General features: G+C 35.7%; 1 protein-coding gene across 1 annotated transcript; it reads left to right on the forward strand.

Annotated features, from left to right (window-relative positions):
* Positions 1-2841: 2841 nt before the first annotated feature.
* LOC130052499 (epidermal growth factor-like protein 6) lies at positions 2842-19044 on the forward strand. Its single transcript, XM_056157654.1, has 5 exons — positions 2842-2925; positions 11431-11567; positions 14046-14195; positions 18570-18689; positions 18785-19044. Exons 3-5 carry the CDS (start codon positions 14051-14053, stop codon positions 18973-18975), a joined length of 456 nt encoding a protein of 151 aa, XP_056013629.1. The 5' UTR covers positions 2842-2925; positions 11431-11567; positions 14046-14050; the 3' UTR covers positions 18976-19044.
* The last annotated feature ends 3152 nt before the right edge of the window (positions 19045-22196 follow it).

Consider the following 22196-nt stretch of genomic DNA (forward strand, 5'->3'; position numbering starts at 1 on the left):
GACCGTAAAGTTCATCTGGACCGTAAACTTCAAATTCAACAGGGATCACTATGTGATTTACCTGATCAAGATATAGGGCTCACGGAGGGTGTGACCGGTTGACAGGGGATGCTTCCTCCTCCAGGGCTCCTGATCCCACCTTTGGTATATCCAGAGGTCCGTGTTTGCCCAACTCTCTATTTTTCGTATTGCTTATAAGGACTATGAGATTGATCACTGTCCGTTATCTGCGCCTTTCATATATGTTCTAGAAATGGAATCCAAGGTTTTCTAGACCAGTGTTAAACCGTGTAAATAGACTCCCGATTGATGAGAATTGCAAGTATTCAATAAACGTCTATGGGGCAGTGATCGATTTCCTGGACACATTATCCCCTGGTATGCGTGCCTTTCCATTTCATGCCTCAGATCAATGGGGGATAAGATGGCTCGGATTACTGTTTGAATATTTGGCTTTCATATTTAGCTTTTCACAGCAACATCGCATTCTTTACTAAAATAATGTTGTGGATTTGTAAATGGATGTGTTAATTTCAAACGCACACCGTCCAAGAGTAATCTGGATCTTCAATAGATAAACAGGTTAATCAACTGATTTATGAATGTTTTACATATTAATGGAGATACTTTATTCAATAACATATATACGATACTTGGTTTCACTATCGGTAACTGAATACATCACATGACCAAACAGCCATGATCAGAGTCAGCGAAAAAGAGTAAGGGCAATTTTTGTTGAAATTTGCAATGAAGATGTCGGAAGTTTACCTAATCCTGCTCATTGTTCTTTGGCGTTTGACTAATTGTTGCCATCTCGAGACACTTTACGCCTTATCCGGAAATGTCGTCAACGCTTCGTATATCAGCTTTTCCACGAATGTCTCCTTTTGTTTTGGCAGGAGGTGCAAACTTCAGGGGAAATGTTTGTCCTTCAACTTTGACACTAGGGACAAGAACTGTTACCTTAACTACAAAAGCCACGTGAAAATCCAAATCGCATTCGATCTTTTGATGTCAGTGTGTGGAGCTTTATTTCTGATCTAAAATCAAAGAATAGGCAGCCCAGGAAATTGAATCAACATCAGACATTCCCGTACTGATCATGTCTAGGGTAGATGTGTAAGAAAAACATAGAATCACGGAAACTGATAAATGGGTTTTACATGTAAGCAATCGGGTATGAAGTTCAAAAAAATAAAATGGACTGATTGTGAACAGAATTGAAAAAAAAGTGTTCAAAAATGGTCATATATATATATATATATATATATATATATATATATATATATATATATTAGCGAAAATAGTCGGCTATCGTCATCTTTGATATCGAGAAAAATACGCTATATAATAATGTTTAAGTTACTCGTCTCTGAGATTGCTAATGTCAATACACATGCACCACGTATTACCTAAACATGTACATGTATATGTATTTATATTCAATATAAATACAAAAAAATGTTAGAATTTCTATATTGAAATGAATTTATGCTACTCTTAAGCTTAACTCATAAAAATGCTTCAGGAAATAAAATTCCAATTTCGTTATGAGTGTGGTCATCAAAACTGTTATAAATGAAGAATGACATTTGAAGTACATGTTAAATCATATCTCGAAACTGTCCAATAAGTCATGGACTTGGTCTCTTATCGATACAAAATATGCATGCCTTTAATAAAATATTTCAATTTATTTAGAAGGGTTAACCATTACGGAAAAGAAATAAAATGTACAGATTACATACAAACCCGTTGTCTTAAGCTGCATACTGAGCTCTATATCAGAATCATAGAATTTGTGACAGTTCATACATTGCATATTTTAACACCACCTCTGGAATATTATGCAATGACTCAATGTTATATATGATTGATACACATTTTCCTAATGAACATAATTATTCATATAAAGGAAAATTATGAAACTAAAGTAGAAAACTGATCCATGTCTTCTTTAACGACATTTTCATCGCAAACTGACCAAAGTTGTCCTTTGACATGCTCCCCTGAAAAAACAAGTCCCGGTGACCCATACTTTTTTCTCATAACAAGTAAGCTTATTGTCTTTTTAAAATCATTCCTCAATTTGGATTAAAACTCTATTGTAGTTATTTTTTTCAATTTTAATTTTTACATTGCACATTAGAATTTTCCCCATATTTCCTTTGAAATTACAACTACTTTATAACCAACTTTTTAAAACGCCCCCTGCTGAAATCAAAGACGATTTTCATTTGTTTTGTTTATTGATTTTAACTCATTAATGCATACTTTACCTGATATCAAAATTTTAATAAAATCTATTGTAGAAACGAATTACGTTCGTCACCCTTAAAGCAACAAAATAACTAGTTCGTACATTTTTGTTCTGCGTATGACCATGCCATTTTGAATTGATGCTGACGACAAGTTAATGTAACAAGGATTTCAACAATCACGTTTAAGGTCAACATTTCACAACTTCTATGGTCGTTACAACGACCTAGTTTGCCAATACAACCTGTCATTTGGCCAATGTGTCTTACGTGTTACATTCGAATTGTTAAGCCGTTTTTACACCAATTTTGACTACAGGTTACTCCGTTTACTTTATCGACATGTAGGGTTCACGGGGAGTTTGAGTGTGACCAGTCAACACGAGATGCTTACTCCCTAGGATCATTTGATCCCATTTTTGGTGTGTTTAGGGGTCCGTGTTTCCCCAACTCTTAATTTTGCTTTCTTTATAGAAAGCATGATATCGATCGCTGTTTTTCATTATTATGGTTACATATAAGTCATTAAAGCTACGATAATTGTCTCTGCACACTCTTAAATCTAGATATGTATTTCAGGCACATGTCCTGGTACTAAGACGATATCTGCAACAGACAATGTTCAACTATTGACCTCAAATAACTTTCCAGACCCATATGAAAGGTATGTTCACAATTACATGCTATCAATAACGTTATCAATTTATTTGCTATACGTAATCATAGGTACCAAAACACTTACAGGCAGTTGGGTACTTATCTAGGTAAAGATCAAGAATCTTTAAAAAGTTTATTACAGGTAAATCTTCTTCAAAAGTCCTCATACAGTAGTAAAATGTTTTCTGGCGTTTTCTTTACACACTGATTTTGACTACATGAAAGGTGAAGATAACGAACAGTGATCAATCTCATAACTCCTACAAGCAATACAAAATAGAAAGTTGGGCAAACACGGACCCCTGGACACACCAGAGGTGGGATCAGGTGCCTAGGAGAAGTAAGCATCTCCTGTCGACCAGTCACACCCGTCGTGAGACCTATATCCTGATCAGGTAAACCGAGTTATCCGTAGTCAAAGTCAGTGTGTCAAGAACGGTATAACAATCGGTATGAAACAAGTCAGACAGCATTGGACCCAATGATAGGCTGTATTGGCAAACTAGATCGTTATAACGGCCATATAATTTGCGAAATACTAACTTTAATCGATACTCTTGAAACACCATTACCATCAACTTCTTCGTCAGCAGCTTGCATGTTACTCCATTTACCTAATCGAGATATAGGGCACATGTCGGGTGTGATCGTTCTATAGGGGATATTTACTCCTCTGGCATGTCAAGGACTTTGTGTTCGTCCTACTCTTAATTCTCTATTCTTTATAGGGGTTATATACAATTAAATTTAACAGTTTCCATTCATTCTTAGATATGCCCTCACCCAAAATATGGAACATGTTATTGAAAAAAAGGGAAAAGGGGAAGATATCGGACATTGAACGTCATTTTTTTATATCCTATAAAAATACAAAATGAAGAGGACAAACACAGACCCCAGTACATACCAGTGGTGGGATCAGGTGTCTAAGAGGAGTAAGCATCCCCAGTGCATACCAGAGGTGGGATCAGGTGTCTAAGAGGAGTAAGCATCCCTAGTACATACCAGAGGTGGAATCAGGTGTCTAAGAGGAGCAAGCATCCCCAGTATATACCAGAGGTGGGATCAGGTTTCTTAGAGGAGTTAGCATCCCCAGTACATACCAGAGGTGGGATCAGGTTTCTTACAGGAGTTAGCATCCCCAGTACATACCAGAGGTGAGATCAGGTTTCTTAGAGGAGTTAGCATTCCCAGTACATATCAGAGGTGGGATCAGGTTTCTTAGAGGAGTTAGCATCCCCAGTATATACCAGAGGTGGGATCAGGTTTCTTAGAGGAGTTAGCATCCCCAGTACATACCAGAGGTGGGATCAGGTGTCTAAGAGGAGTAAACATCCCCAGTACATACCAGTGGTGGGATCAGGTGTCTAAGAGGAGTGAGCATCTCTAGTTCATACCAGATGTGGGATCAGGTGTCTAGGAGGAGTAAGTATCCCCTGCTCACCGGTTACATCTGCCTTGTGTCCTCTGCCTTGATCAGCTTGACACCCTTCCCCCTCTCTGAAAGACGATGCTACGTGCCTGGTTCCCCCTCTTCCGTAAATCCATATTACATCCATTTAATAATAACTCCATTGATAACTCCCTTTACCTGATCAAGATATATGACTCACGGCGGGTGTGACCGGTCGACATGGGTTGCTTACTCCTCATAGGCACCTGATACCACCTCTGGTATATCCAGCGGTCCGTGTTTGCCCAACCCTCTATTTAGCATTGCTTATAGGAGTGATCACTGTTCGGTAACTTCACCTTTGATCCCTCTGTCAAACACCAATAACACTGGTTCTTAAATTCGATATCAAAACCAGTAAGTAAAAAACAATGAACGAAATCCTCCGACTGTTAGCTAAACCGAAATACAACATGCATAAAAATCGCTAAATCACGTGACTTAAGGAGATTTTAAAACACAAATATGCACGAAAGGGAAGAGCCCAAAAATACCCAATAGACATAAGGCACGCCAGATAGACCGCATATGACCTCACGACAGGTTAGTTTTTCGAATCAGATCATTATAACTATTAACGACCATAGCATTTGTGAAACACTGTAAACGAATATGTCGAAACATTTGTCACATCAACTAGTACTTAGTCTGGCTCGGCTGACAACAGCATGCACAGAACATGTTCCTGGGTATGAAACCCCTTTAGAGACACAAACGTCATAGCAATCGGTATGAAACACAGCAGATAGCATTTGACCCAATGATACATTGCATTGACAAACTAGATCGTTATAAAGACCATAAAATGTGCGAAATTCTTACTTTAAACGAAACTATTCAAAGCCCTGCACCATCAACTTCTGTATGACAGTGTAACACCCGCCGTGAGCCCTATATCCTGATCAGGTAAACGGAGTTATCCGCAGTCAAAATTAGTGTGCCAAGAACGGCTTAACAATCGGTATGAAACACGTCAGGCAGCATTTGACCCAGTGATAGGTTGTATTGATGAACTAAATCGGCATAACGACCATAGAATTTGCGAAATGCTGACTTCAATCGAGACTGTTGAAACCCCTGCACCATCAACTTGTTTGTCAGTAGCTTACCTCGATTTAAAAACTGACTATACGCATAACAAGCTCTTGTATATCGAATCAGTTGAGAGATATAAACACCATATGTATCTACTGTATCAACTGATACGGTCTACTGTATCAGTAGCCTGCCTCGATTTAAAAACTGATCATTTGCAGAACAAGCTCCTATGTATCGAATCAGTTGAGAGATATACAGACCGTATACAGGTGATAATAGACCATTGCCACACAATTATGATAAGTTGACGACGTTTGTTATAAAGCTAAATATTTATCATTATTATCATCATCAGTAGTAGTAGTAGTAGTAATATTAGTAGTAGTAGAAGTAGTAGGAGTGGTTGTAGTAGTAGTAGTAATAGTAGTAGTTGTAGTGGTAGCAGCAGCAGCAGCAGCAGCAGTAGTAGTAGTAGTAGCAGTAGTAGTAGTAGTAGTAGTAGTAATACATGTAGTAGTAGTAATATCATTGTACATGATTCATTCATTGATTTATGAAAGAATTGATGAATTGTTAGTTTGTCGTTAACATCTCTGTTCAGTAACATATCCAGATACGAAGCAGAAATGGACAAGTATGGTGTCTTTTGTTCAAGGTACATGGGATATATCGAAACAAAATGTGAATGAAAATGTGTATTGTTAGATGGGAAAACAAATATAAACATTGCTGAGTCACCATAGAAATATTAATTTGAACGGATGTTATACATGTATATGTGTAAAGAAAGAAAACAACAAAAACTAGACGTCAGATGCAAAAAGTTGCAAACTGTAACTGAACTGCCTTTTTCCAAACGCATTTCAAAAATGAAAAAAAAAAAAAAAAATCACCAATGTCTCAATCTGTTGCATCTTCTTTTTTGCCTAATAATGAAATACATCTACAATCTAATTGAATTAGATTCTTTGATCCGCTTACGTATATCGCTACACAAGGATCTAACGAAACCGCACACGGAGGTCAAATCTAGTGACCTTTAAATCTAACCGATCAGCGCATTGGCTATTAAATCGACGGTGTAAACTCGGGTCATTCGGAACACTTGAATGATGAAATCTTACTAATTGCCGCCGAAGCATTATAACGTACCAGACATACCGAAGACAACTCAAAGAGTGTATAGTTTGACTAATAATTGTTGTTTGTGTGGATGTTCATTTGTTTTAAGAGAGACCGACAGTGAAGGGAACTCCAAAATCAGGAAGTTATATGAATTGAAATTAAAACTTACAAAGGAAAAGGTTGATGTGATTCGACAGGTGATTAATCTACCGCAGCGCGCGGAGGGTATGGAAAACTGTCATACAGTCTTCATTATTCAGCACAGTTATAATAACAAATCTTTCTGTTCCTCTTTTAAAGATTGAATCTTGCGATCTTTCAAAATTTATAACGTGCACCGTATTTGTTGTTTTCCCGAATGCAAATATTAAGCGTTCTCTGATTGGATTAACATATCAATGAATATGCATTATTAAAAGTTCACTAGATTTGACCTCCGTATACGATTTCGTTAATCCTTATGTAGCGATATTCGTGAGCAGATCAAAGGATCTAATTTTACCCGTTAACTCACACCTAATGGTCTGCTCTATTAGAACACTATCGAATTCACACCTAATGGGCTATTCTGTTAAAACACTATCAAAACTCTCACCTAATGGGTTCTATTAGAATACTAGTCATGGTCAATTTCATGCACAAATGGGACAATTTTAGCTAATTATTAAACTATCAAATATAGAATAATCACTTATAATTTTAGACTCGTATAGTCTTTGAATACAGTTGCTTTGAATTAATAATCATAACATTCTTCAAATTCAAATCGTATAGTGTTTTGATTAGTAAAAGTATGCATTGTCCTAAATTAAATGCAATTGACAGTGTCTCATACAACCACAAGAAACGCTTTAAATCAATATTTTCCTGGATTGAAAAACAAAAGTCAGCATAAATGATTGCTGCTAAACAAGAATTCCGTAGCAATAACATACAAAGGCATTTATTATGGGGATAACATTCGGAACTTTTATCAGAAAATTATATCTATTTTGTGGAACTCTCGTGTGAAGAAGGTACGAAAAAATGATTGATGAAAGTAAATGACAACAACAAGAATTGAAAGTGATAGATGTTAAATAACCTTGGTGAGAAGAAGGAAAGGGGAGGGGGGTTACACCAAGATTACAATTTCGTGCAATTGAAATATTTTAAATGTTCATCAGAAATTGTCTAAATTTTTGTAAATTTCAGAATCATTGTTTACTCTTATACGTACTGGTGTACATAGACTTAAACTGTCAAATATTGCAAATTATGGACATGAACTTTCAATAAAGAACAGCATTCTGACTCAAATTAAGGTGAAAATAACGAACAGTGATCAATGCCATAACTCTTAAAGACTACAACATTGAGAGTTGGACAAACACGGATCCCTTGGTCCACTAGAGGTAGGGTTATGTGCATATGAGGAGTAAGCATCCCCTGTCGGCTGGTCATATTCGCTATGATCCCTATATCTCAATCAGATAAACTGAATAATCCACTGCCAATATCAATGTGTAAAGAACGGTTTAACAATTGGTAAGAAACATGTCAAACATCATGTGACCTGATGACAGGTCGTAGAGGCAAATTAAATCGTTATAACGACCATAGAACTTATTTGTGAGTAGCCTGCTTCGATTTAAAAACTGATCATATGCAGAAAGAATTCTTGCGTAGCGAATCAGCAATTAGGCATAAACATCATAGGCAGGTGATAATGGAAAATTATTGTAAGTTAACGATAGAGAGGCTGGATTCCTTCTATGTGTCGTAAAGCTGAGATGTTAGTTTACTGTTCACCTCTACGTTTATTGAAATATCTAAGTACGAAGCAGATATGGAGGATTATTATGTGTCTTTGATTTCGACTTCACTGGGATACATCGGATTGACATAATTTAAAATAAGTAACATAATAGATAAAAATGTAGTCGACTCATTAATTCTTAAGTTCAAGGCCACAGCAAGATAATTTTTCTTCACAATATACAAATTTTTCTTCACATGTAAAACCCTTGGATAGATTCTACTTCAAAGAATATAAAAAGCAGGTCAACTAATAAAGGAGCAAAATTCGGGCCAATGAGAAAAGTTCATGGACTGTTGGAAAACTTGGTCACGAAAGACTATGAAGATAGTCCTTTTTGGAAGGTATAATATTGATCACTGTTCACCTTTCATTTAGCAGCGTATATTGGAATCAAGATCAAAAGTGAATATAACAGTGATCAATTTCATAACTTCTACAATGTAAAACTTATACGGTACCATTGCTAAATATAGCCAACAACAACGTGCCATAAAAGTGGAGCCAAATTCGTCCAAGGATAAGAGCTATGCATGAGGGAGATAATCCTTAATTTTGAAATGAATTTCTAAATTTTATAACAGCAATTAAATATACATCCGTATTTTCAAGCTAGTAAAGAAGTACTTAGCTACTGGGCTGTAGAGACCCTCGGGGACTAACAGTCCACCAGCAGGGGCCTCGACCCAGGAGTCATAATGTAAAACTTATACGGTACCAATTTTGATGCACCAGATGCGCATTTCGACAATGTATAAGGAATACAAAATACAGAGTAACCCGGAACCCTGTATACAATAGAAGTGAGATCAGGTGGAAACATAACGGCAATAATGTAGCCCGCTCCGATTTTATCTTTATATTTTTTACTTGGGGAGAGGGTTACAGCTCCTTAGGATCTCCGTAATGGTGCAAATGCGGGAGTGAATCACTCCTGCAACATTTCTTATTATTCTAAACATTCGCTGACTTTCTTTACATAAATAAAATGATTGATATTTTATGCTTCCTAGTCAATATATAAATGTACAGCCTGCAACGTACGATTTGTGAGGCTCGTTTTCAACAACTTAGATATGTTCCAATTTCTCGATTCATATCTGTGCGCCATGTATGCTATACTGAAGTTTCAACTTCCGATTGTCAAGATATTTGTATATGCCATATAAAGTAGTCCTAACATCAATGGACGAGTACGGAAGATAAATCTATTTCATCGGTATTGAAAAGGTTTAGATTTAATAAACGTTAAAAAACGCACAGCAGAGTGTAAATTCTCTCTGCAACCATATTACTGTCCTTTCTTTGTTGGAATGGCTTGAGTAACTACATTTTCGAGCTGATTGTCAATGTTCAGGTTTTTCAGTAGAGCCACCTACGAGATCTCACGATAACAAGCATGGTGGAGCAGACGAAGAATTGTGCATGTTGTACATGTTACTTAATGAAAAACACCTTTGTTAGACCTGCCCGAGCACAAAGTTAATACTCATTTTGGTGTAAAAAAAAAAAAACATTTGGAACTATTACACGGAGCTTATTATTGGTTATTCATTAAATCATTTTGCACCATTAAGGAAGTCTTATGGAACTGTGGCCCTATCCCGAAAACGTCAGAATAAAACAATATCGGGTAGAACTATATCATTGCAGCTAGTGGAAACACGTCAGACAGCCCAACTCTTTAATTTGTATTCATCATAGGAGTTATGAGATTGATCACTGTTCGCTATGTTTGTCTTTCATTTAACCAAATGATAGACTGCATTCGCAAACTGGATCAGTCAGTTTAAAATCAGCATTTTACAAATTTTGTGGTCGTTGTAACGGGCCAGTTTGTATTACGTATAGGAGTTGTGAGATTTATCACTGTTCGTTATCCTTACCTTTCATCAATATAACGAACATATAATTTGCGAACGTTAACTTTAAACAAGACTGTTGAAGCCCCTGTAACATCAACTTGTTAGTAACCTGCTTCGATTTAGAAACTGCTCATATGTAGAACAAGCTCTTCCGCATTGAATCAGTAGTGATATAAACCCCATATGCAGGTGGTAATGGAAATATGCTATATAAATATGGGAATATGGAGAAACTGAAATTATCCAGTTCGTCAAAAAGTCCAGTTGTTATTTTGTCGTTAATATTTATTTTCAATCAGATATCTAAGTACGAAGCACATGTGGATGTTTATGTGGTGTCTTTTATTCCTAGTTCACTTCACTGGGACATACTGAAACGAAGTATGAATGCAAATGATTATTGTTAATAGATAAAACGTCATCGATGTATCTAAATGTCGAGTTGAAGGCCACATCAAGAGATCTTTTCATCTCATGTAAACGCTTTTGAATGAATTATGCCTCATAAGAATATAGAAACAGGTCAGGTAACAAAGGAGCACAACTCATATCAATAGTAAGTGAAATCACTATATAAAATAATATTCACCCTTGATTAGTGCCTGTGTATCACACATGTACATGTAGTATTATGTGTTCAGTATTATTTTAACTCTACATACATGTAGCTGACATTGATAAACCTCCTTTTTCCACCATCCCAAAATATTCCACTGACTTTCATTTACAATCGAATTCCATTTGACCTGTATTAAGAATGTATAGATTATATAGATATAAAATATAATAGCAATTGAAGCATTTCTTGGGAATCAGTACCTATTTATGGTGCAACTAAGTGAAATCTGGAAAAACTTCAGTATTTCCCTCCATATTTTTATGCGCTGTGTATAAAAATTAAATCATTTATGTGTTATAAATTCGCATTTGTCATTGAATGATTATCATTAGATTGCAATGCATGGATTCTGCAATAAATCAAGAAGAATTATATATCGTCTTAATTTCTTAAAGATTTGAAATTAGAAAATGAGATTACTGTCACCGATTCCCATGTTGCCCAGGGAGTGGAATAAAAATCATTTCATCATATTGATTATAGGTTATCTATAGTATTCTAGTATATACCAAATTTCATGAAATTGCGACATATTTCCATTAACAACAATTCACCTGACTCTAACGTAAACAGTTCTTAAAACGATTGTCTGTATTGTTGTTGTTCTTTTTCAGCGATGGAGTTTGTGATGTAAAAATAATTGCTGACGAAGGGAAGTCTGTTCATTATCAATTGACATTTAACAATGTGGAGAATGATTCCAGGCAGAAAAACCTAGGGGCTTGCAGAGATGGCTTTAAAATATTTGATGGTAATGTATTAAATGATTTGACAGTGTGCCACGTTAGAAATGTTTGAGAATTAGAATGAACATATTCCGGGATATATCGAGTTTTGAAAAAAGATTCATTTGTTGTTAAAGTATTTGACGGTAAGACATATTTATTGCTTGTGTATATAATGTATATGTAGATTTTCACTTCACCCCAAGCATAAAGATAGTTCATTGATATTTTCTGGGAAAAAAAGCTAAAAAATGTGAAGTCTTGCTCGATTTTTTATAACTGCTCCTTGGTCTTTTTTTTTTCTTAATCAAAATTGTTCACACTTAAGAATATTCTATATTTTACACAAAGTATCACGTATACGATTACCTTTTCACCTTAATCTGCTTTGTATATATACATGTATATTCAAGTTTTCGTTTTGTTTATGCTTTACCATTGAGCTGAGACAATTTAAAGAGGTATGAATATTAAATCACATGACTGATACTATCATAGTGCCATCTGATGTATTAGAATTTCCGCACTTAGTCATTTTAATCAAAAATGAAAAGGTAAACAAGGCAAGCACACATCCCTGGAAACAGGACAAATCGGATCATATACCTGTGAGTAAGCATACTCTACTAAATTCTCAGACCTGTTGTGAATCCTATATATTGATCAGATAAACGATGTACATTATAGCACAATAACAACCATGGAAATTGTGAAAATGCTGAATTTCAACGAGACTATCGAAGCCCCCAAAAATTGATTTATTTGTCAGTAGACATCTGTGTTTTAAAATTGATCATGCACAAGACATAGCCTTGATTATCGAAACTGTTCAGAGACATAAACATCATACATGGTGATAATATATGAGTGTTGCATGAATATGGAAAGTTGAAATTGGAGAAACTGGACATCTCATCATCATAAAACTGAGCTAATATTTTGTCGATTATGTCTATGCCCAATACATTATCCAAATATGAAACAGATATGGAGAACCAAAACCGTTCACTGGGATATATTGAATCGACAAATGAATGACAGTGAATGCTTTTTTAAAAATAAAACGTCGTAAGTATGTCCAAGTGTCGAGTTAAAGACTACAACAAAATATGTCTTCTCATGTAAATTGTTTGGAATGAATAAATGCCTCATGCAGAAGACGACATCATCATCAAAGCCAGTGTAGGTGTTGCTAATGAGGAACTCCAGCATCATTTGGACATAGATTTCAAATTGAAGTCTGAACAGATCACAAGATATAAATAGTTCCGAGTTCATATTTTATTAAGGAAACTGCTTTCCGTGATGTCAAAATTCCTATTCTTTAATTCATCGCGAGCAGTCGTTTTCCCTTTTAAAAACGTAAATTAAACAGATATGTTCCCTTTTAAAAACGTGAATTAAACAGATATGTTCTTATGCAAGAGCATAAGTTCACTGAAATTGTTATTGATATTCTTACACAATATGATATATTTACATTTGCTAATGCACTTCCTTATATGACAATACTAATGAAATTGACACTCAATTTCTTGTATCATGACATGAGTCACATGATCAGTCTTTTCCTGCGTATGAATGGAATCACCCCGTCAAACATTCATCTGACGTTTTGCTTATGCATTGCATTGGGAGATTTAGAGCCCCTCCCCCTTTTTAAAGTTTTACAATTTCTCACATATCATGTGGCACAATGGGTTGAAGTTTCTCCGTAACAGCATTTGTCCTTGTAAAGGTCTTAATGGATTCTGCATTTCATCTTCACAGTGCATTTAACCCAAATAACTACATAATATGTATCAGTGACACAAAGTAAAGGACACCATCAATATTTCATCACCTCTGCTTCATATATGGAAATTTAGTCAACGACAAATTAACAACACAGTTTTATGACCAACGTTATGTCTTCAGCTTCTCCATCATTCGTTTTCCATATTTATGTAGCAAATGTGGATATCACTTACATCATATTTTGATGTTCTTTTTTCTCAACTAATTTGATACTTAAAAACATTCTGCGTATGTTTTTTGTTCAGCTGAAAACAGGCTACTGACATGTAAATTGAGTTTTAACATTCATGTTTGAAATCAACATTTTCCAAATTATATTGCCGTTATAATGATTATGTTTTTCAATTACTACCTGACATTCAGTCCAGTACTGTTTGGCGTGTTTAGTACAAATTATTACGGCATTTGTAGACATTGATATTGACTACAGATTAATCCGTTTGCCTGACTAAAACATAGGGCTCACTGTAGTTGCTCCTGGTCATTCGATGTTGGTGTCTTCTTCCTGGCACCAGATCCATCTTTGGTGTTTCCAGGGGTCCATATTTATCCCACACTCAGTTATTCCTCAAACGATTTTTGAGATTAACCACTTTTCGTTCTCTTTCCTTATTTTTCATTATGGCATATAAAACAATGATGATCAACATAGCTTTCTTTAAAACTGCTAGATTTTGAGTAGAATGTTTTCCATTTTTATTGTAAAGGATCTATGAAGGAAAACAAACTCTATGACAACTGTGCTTTATTCCATCCTGAAAACGGGGGTCAAAGTTCGGAGAGAGCTCTACGTATCCTATTCGCACCAGATGGTTTTGAGCAGGAAACCGGGTTTCTAATTCTCTTCAGCCAGAAAGGTATTGTACAATTATATATGTCAGCAAATAGTTCAATAGGAAACATTCGTGACATTTTTTTTTTTTTATAATTTATTTATTTTTTCGGTCACATACGATACATCTCATTTTAGCCACATAATTAAGAAGATATCCCAACTTCTATGGGCAAGTGGAAAACTGAACTATCTTCATATGTAGTAGATGATATTTCAGTGCAAGATGTGTTTAAAATTTGTTTCAAAACATCTAGTGATTCTTCTGTTCAGTGGCTACAGTTTAGAATTTTACATAGAATTCTTCCTGTTGGTTATTATTTGAAAAACATTAGTGTTAAAACAAATGATCCCTGTAGATTTTGTACACGTAATATTGAAACAATAAAACATTCGTGACATTAATCGTCAGGTCGCATGATCGTTATAAGGATGACTACTTTTGCGCTTGAAACGCATGTACGCGCTTGTTCCAAATGACAACAATGGAGAGAGAAAGAAAGTAGTCTTACTGCACAGCAATTAAAGAAGGAGTTGGTTAAAAGAGAAGCTACAACAAGTGGCAGGAAGTTGGATTTAGCTGAAAGATATATTATGACCTATGCATCATACAATCTATGTAACTTACAGTTTAGTACAAATCGTCGTGCATGACTATCAATAGTATGAAACAACTCACCGAAAGGTAAAAGACAACGTGTTCTTATTCGGATTTCCATTATTTCCCGTATTGCTAGTATCATTAGAGTTACCTGAATTTTAAATGTTGTTTTTGACCGAAAAAATAGTTGGCTTAAAATCCAATGGCTTAAAATCACAGCGTACTGCAATTGGTAGTTGATTAACATTCTGGGCCTATACATTGCATGAAATATGTCTGATATTACCAACCTCCTGAATTCCTTACTGTGATTTGCATTTTAAGAATTTAGATATACTCACGATAACAGTTTACCATGAAAAAAACCTTGCATCATAATCTGCCTTAATACTATCATCTTGATCAAACATCATGTTTTTGGAATTAAAATACAAGACTTTTGCATAATATATCTGCCACTAGCTGAACTACCCAAGTAATCAAATATATACCTGACTGCACATAGGACTACGCCCAATCATTGTTTTCGGGGTATTTTTATGCGTGTAATTTGACCACGTTTTACTCTGATATTGGGCATGGACATATTTTCTATAGGAACACCTGTTGCATCTAAATGATTTTGTGTTTGGGACTTTTCTGGTATGGTGTTTTTTACTATTTCTTTAGATGGCCATATGATTGCAAAGATAAAAGATTATCCATGTATCAAACACTCTTCAAACAGTTGACTCTGACAAATTGAATAACAAAATTAGTGCGATATTCTTTTCTTTCTTTTTTTTGTTGGCCTTAATTTCATTAATGTCATGAAAAATTTATCTTTTGGTTATGATTATAATTGTATATTGTTTAACGTCCCTCTCTAGAATTTTTTCACTCTTATGGAATTGTCACCATTACAGGGAAAGGGCTGCAAAATTTAGGTCTATGATCGGCGCTTATGGCCTTTGAGCAGAGAGGAATATTTTAATCGTACCACACCTGCTGTAGCACGAGGTCTCGGTTTATGTGGTCATCTTTGATGGACCGACTTATTTCGTCGCAAGGGGTATTGAGGACCTATTGTAAACCGGATCCCAACGGGAACTGATCGTTTGGTTGTGAACTGAACAGATATAATTCAGTTAATAATAAGCTACCTGTCCAAAACAACTGAAAAACATCATAAAATGATCACAATCAAACACTGTGTAGTAATTGACAATTTTGTTTTTGGTTGAAAATTTTTAATAGAAAAAATAATTCCTTGATGGCAAATATTTTATGACACGTTCTCTTCCACATTCTTATTCATTGCCTGACACAATTTCAGCTTGACAATGAATATCAAAATCATCAAGCTATATTTTCTAATGGTTCGTTTTGCAATTTGCAAGTGAGGATGTTCTGTGTTTGTATCTCGTGTCCCGTAATGACTCCCCTACATCAAAGACATTTGATGTTTTCTGGTGGTATAGAAATATTCATTAAACCTAGGATCATTAATGTTTTATTCTAAACTGAATTGAAAAAAGTTTCAAAAATTTCCTCGTAAATCATGCTTTTCAGTATTACTCACATGTCATGATAAAAACTATCGTGTAAATGTTATGCATTCATATATATCCATGATGGAGACATGTTCCTTTTAGTGTACATCACTGAATTAGGCAAGAATTCCTGAGTTATTGTATCAGGATAACAAGCCTGCTTCTTGTCTTGTGGGATGAACCGGTCATCAAAGAGAAACGTATAATCTGAAATGATAATCAAGAACCACAAAACAACATGAACTCTTAAAAAACGCTAACAAGGAAACAAAAAATAAAACACTTGAATTGAACGTATGCAATGTGAAGGTAATAATAACCTAATAAACTAGCTGTTCTATCGTCACCCCGAACAAAAATGGCTGTGACACACAGCATCGGACTTTACTGCTTCCACAGACGCTTAGTTTTCTCATTCATTCTACGAATTACCACTATCCATTTTAAGCATGATTCGGAATTCTATGGAAAGTGGTGTCCTCTAGAGTTGGCGTATTCTGGTAAACAGCAATACTATAGCATTTTAATCGCGTGAAATCGAAAATGCAAAAAAGAGACTAGTCAGGTCTAATGCAAAAACAATGGGAATTCAAACGGTGCAGCGATATCAAACGTACGCGTAACCATCTTCAGAACAGTGGGGCCATCTCGTACAGTGAAATCGGCGAATGTTTCCTATTAGCGATTTGAATGTAAACTGTTATATTTCATTTGATTAGATCATAATGATCCATTAAAAAAATCTCAATCATATCATATTTATAAAGGGCATCCTAAGAATTTGGTGCATTGCTATCTTTGGGGAACCTTTATCCTTGATGTGAACCAATCCATTTCGTAGTTATCTTTTATGACGTTTGTCGAAATTTATTCTATATACAAGATGTTACCAAGGGAATTTTCTCTAATTTACTTTTGACGTCTTTAAGCCCATCCCACCCCCTGGTACAATATTTCCCGAATGTCAACAGACTACTAGCACATTTAGCCAAGTCCGATCCGCATGATACCTACTCCTAGTCATTCCAAGTATATATCTAATGGCTCTGAATTTTTGTTACTTCGTTTCAATCACACCACGAAGTGACCTAAAACGAAAGTCTCCATTATTGAAATTAAATGTATACACCTACTGTATAAAACGTCTTTAATATAAATCATTCCTCATCATGAATTAAAGACTGGCTAGATTAAATTATCTTATATTTAGTCACCTGCTACTTCAGTAAAAGAGAGAATCGGAAATACAACAAAATGACTATATCCGGTCAGCTACTAGGCGAAATGAAACGATCGGATTGAAACAATGACCAGTGACCACAGGGATGGCCGATTTACCACAATATTAGCATTTATTAATGATTTACATGTATATGAATTATTAGATGTTTTTTCTCCCTACCATGATGTTATGAAGAAAACAAACACCAATCTCTATAAAAAAAAAAAAGAAGGTTTTGATGATGATTAAGATTTGGAAAAATCATCGTTGCAATTATACCCAAACTGCTAAAGTATGATGTACAAAATTGGTACTGTTTATTATGATCGTAGACATCTAAAATCCCCATTATGAACAAATATCACCGGGCATCTGACTAACCCACTTGTATCTAATTAAGATCAGAGGTGTGAAGTTGATCCTGATTAAGCCATCACATATCATTGTCAAAGTGAAAAAAGAAGATATCTAACAGTGATCAATCTTATAACTCCTGTAAGAGGTATCTGGTCGTAAATTAAAAGATAGCATTAAACACAAAAATAGTTTCTTTATTGGCATTTCACTTACCTTAACTCTGATTTTGTCTGTCGCTGATGTTAAGGTATGTTAAGGAATGTTAAGGTAGGTCTTGTTCCATTTCTGCACGTAAACTGCATATTCATTTTAAATATGTCCTACACAGAGAGGAGAGAGGGAGCTACTAACTCTTGAAAACTATTTTGGTTGTTTACACGAGAACATTTTGTATCATAACAACATGACAAACATGCGCTTCCATATGACGTCATTGCATAACTGTTATAAATAGATCACGGATGTACCTTGATAGAAAATGGAAAAGTAGGACACTGCCCAAGGATTTAAGTATTGGTCTAACTGGCGATAATGATGATACAACTTTCATGTTATATCAGAATTAATGAAAAAATCCTTCCACTTTCAGTAAGAAATAATAATTAAATATGTAACCACGAAACCATCCAAACCATGTTTTATATTTTGCCCTGATGCTTATATCTGTGGTTTGTACAAAAAATATAGACGAATGTGCACAGGAAACTGAACCTTGTGACACCAACGCTGAATGTTTCAACACTGACGGCTCCTTTCGCTGTGAATGCAAGGAGGGATTTATCGGAGACGGGTTTCAATGTGACCAAGGTATGCCTTCACTCAATTTCGATTCCATACCAGTTCATTTCATACTTACTATAGCCGAACTCTCTTTATTTATTATCTGTTTTTGGTATCTGTAGTTACAACCACTACCACACCTACCACACCTACCACACCTATCACACCTACCACACCTACCACACCTACCACACCTACCACCACAAAGGATCCCAGACGACTTCCGCTAATCCTGACCTCCCTCGGGACTGCTGCAGTCGCCAGTGGTGTTGGATTGTTGGTTCTTCTGTTTGGCCTCAGTACCAACTGTTAAATTATGTATTTCTGTGGCAGAAGTAGATGGAAATGTTTATGATTCTGCAAGAGTAAAAACCAAAAATGTTTTTGTTTTGTGGTGAATTACTATATGCAATTGTTTACCTTCCTCATTGACATACGACAATTTCAACAGTAATAAAAAGATGTTCTGAATATATCAAAAATTGTAAATCGCTTACTAAACGCGGGTTATTAGCATATCTATAAGTGTAATTGTGTCATTCCACCAAGCATAACAGTGTACACCTGACCCACCTCTAATATATCAAGCATAACGGTGTACACCTGACCCACCTCTAATATATCAAGCATAACGGTGTACACCTGACCCACCTCTAATATATCAAGCATAACGGTGTACACCTGACCCACCTCTAATATATCAAGCATAACACTGTACACCTGACCCACCTCTAATATATCAAGCATAACGGTGTACACCTGACCCACCTCTAATATATCAAGCATAACGGTGTACCCCTGACCCACCTCTAATATATCAAGCATAACGGTGTACACCTGACCCACCTCTAATATATCAAGCATAACGGTGTACACCTGACCCACCTCTAATATATCAAGCATAACACTGTACACCTGACCCACCTCTAATATATCAAGCATAACGGTGTACACCTGACCCACCTCTAATATATCAAGCATAACGGTGTACACCTGACCCACCTCTAATATATCAAGCATAACAGTGTACACCTGACCCACCTCTAATATATCAAGCATAACGGTGTACACCTGACCCACCTCTAATATATCAAGCATAACGGTGTACACCTGACCCACCTCTAATATATCAAGCATAACGGTGTACCCCTGACCCACCTCTAATATATCAAGCATAACGGTGTACCCCTGACCCACCTCTAATATATCAAGCATAACAGTGTACCCCTGACCCACCTCTAATATATCAAGAGTTTTTTATATTGATAATTTTTTCGTTATCTTCACCTTTTCATTAATAGTTTCTGTCTAAAGATACGCATCTTTGCAATTTTCTACTAATTAAGATTAAGTTCATTTAAAATCATGCACTGCTAGACAATTCTATGGTGTAGCCTATGCTTTGACAAATGACGGTTCTATCATTTTATCGTTTGACCTAAAAATAATCCTTTTGATGGAAAATGGCATATCATATCATGACTGATTTATGAAAATATAGACACACACACACACACACTCACACACACACACACACACACACAGAGAGAGAGAGAGAGAGAGAGAGAGAGAGAGAGAGAGAGAGAGAGAGAGAGAGAGAGAGAGAGAGAGAGAGAGTATTCCATTACCACTTGCATATGGTGTTTATATCTCTCAACTGATTCGATACGCTAGAGTTTGTGCTTTATATGGTCAGTTTCTAAATCGAGGCAAGCTACTGACAAACAAGTTGATGGTACAGGAGTTTCAACAGTCTCGTTTACAGTCAGCAATTTGCATATTTTATGGTCGATATAACGCTCTACTGAAACTGTTTTTATTTGATTTAACGCCTAATTTTACACAAAGTATTCAATGGCGTTGTACATGTACAATATACATGTAAAAAGCTTTAAATGAATAAACAATACGTCATATGCATGCAAACACACTCTACATATACTAAACTAAAAACATGTACATTAAAACTGTCTAAACAAATGTGTTTTCAATTTGGCTTTAAAAGTATGTAAAGATTTGGACTGTCTTATTTCAGCCGGTAAACTGTTCCACAGTCTCGGACCAATGGTTCCGAAACTTCTATCACTGACAGTTTTACGCCTGTTCAAAGGAACAATGTAGCAACTCTCAGAAGATAGAGCAACTTTTTATTTGATACCTGTTTCATTAAAAGTTCTGTTAAATACAATGACGCTTCGCCCACATGACACTTATACATGAAGGTCAATAATTTAAATGATATTCTAGAATCGATATGTAACCAATGTAGGTCAATGAGAACATCCCTAGAGCTGTCAAATTTATTACGATTTAATACCAGTTTCGCACCCATGTTTTGGATTCTTTGCATTTTACATATTTCAGTCTGTGCTATGCCGTTTAAAATCACATTACAATAGTCCAAATGAGAAATTACTAAAGATAAAACCAAAATCTCTGTACCTTCTTTTGTCAAATATTTGCGAATACTTTTAATCCTAAGATAATTGATCATAGCTGTTCGGCATTTCCTTTTTATATGTTCCTTCAAATTGAGAGTTTCCTCCAAATATGCACCTAAGTATCTTATCTAAAGTTCTGGTTCAATTTCATCACCATTAATGTTAATAACTTTTGTGCTACACTTATCCAGTTGCCTCCTGCTGCCAAATAAAATGAATTCGGCTCTAGTTTGCCAATACAACCTATGATTGGGTCAAATGCTATTTGACGTGTTTCATACCGGTTGTTAGGCCATTCTCGGCACACTGATTTTGACTACAGATAATTCCATTTACCTGATAAAGATATAGGGCTCATGGCGGGTGTGAGCGGTTGACAAGGGATGATTACTCCTCCTAGGCACCTGATCCCACCTCTGGTGTGTCCAGGGGTCCGTGGTGCCCAACTATCTATTTTGTATTGCTTATAGGAGTTGTGAGATTGATCACTGTTCGTTATCTTCACCTTTCTTGTATCGTATTCCCACTACCTACAACAAATTTCAAATAGCTTTTTATTTCCATAACATTTAAAGGATTTCCATATCCCATATATTAAGCTATAAAGAGAATTCAACGATAAGGAAATGTGAGGACGACAATAAGACATTGTATTGTTTTGATACAGAATTTTCATTCCTACAAAAGAGTCCAAAATATTACCTTGGTTTTCATTGATATTTTATGGAGGTTAAATTTTTCATTTTGCCAACAATTATTCATGTAATTTCGGCGTACTATATACATTTATCGACTCCAACAATGGACATGAATAACTAACATCTGATTAGTAATAGAATGTGTTGTATCCCAAACCGGTCAGTGACCAACAATTAACGGATTGTTCAAGTTAGAGACATTTTGCAATCTAAATAATTACGTATGGCCAGAGTTGTCTCATCCTGTATACTGCTGGAACGCCCATTCATCTGACACTGTGTGTCATGTGTACACCTATAGGGTATTGTGGGATCGCTTCCTCCCTCACTACAGACAAGATCATGTCTACAGCTGTGGTTGTTGCAGTTTCCGGTGACAGAGGAAATACTTAGAA

Source organism: Ostrea edulis, chromosome 3 (assembly GCF_947568905.1).
Source record: "Ostrea edulis chromosome 3, xbOstEdul1.1, whole genome shotgun sequence".
Lineage (NCBI taxonomy): Eukaryota > Metazoa > Mollusca > Bivalvia > Ostreida > Ostreidae > Ostrea > Ostrea edulis.

Bases quoted from the DNA above. Each gene is read 5' to 3' on its own strand.
- LOC130052499 (XM_056157654.1), top strand. From the start codon at position 14,051: ATGAAGGAAAACAAACTCTATGACAACTGTGCTTTATTCCATCCTGAA. The intron at 14,196-18,569 runs GTATTGTACAAT...CAAAAAATATAG, and splicing joins AATTCTCTTCAGCCAGAAAG to ACGAATGTGCACAGGAAACT. The intron at 18,690-18,784 runs GTATGCCTTCAC...TGGTATCTGTAG, and splicing joins CGGGTTTCAATGTGACCAAG to TTACAACCACTACCACACCT.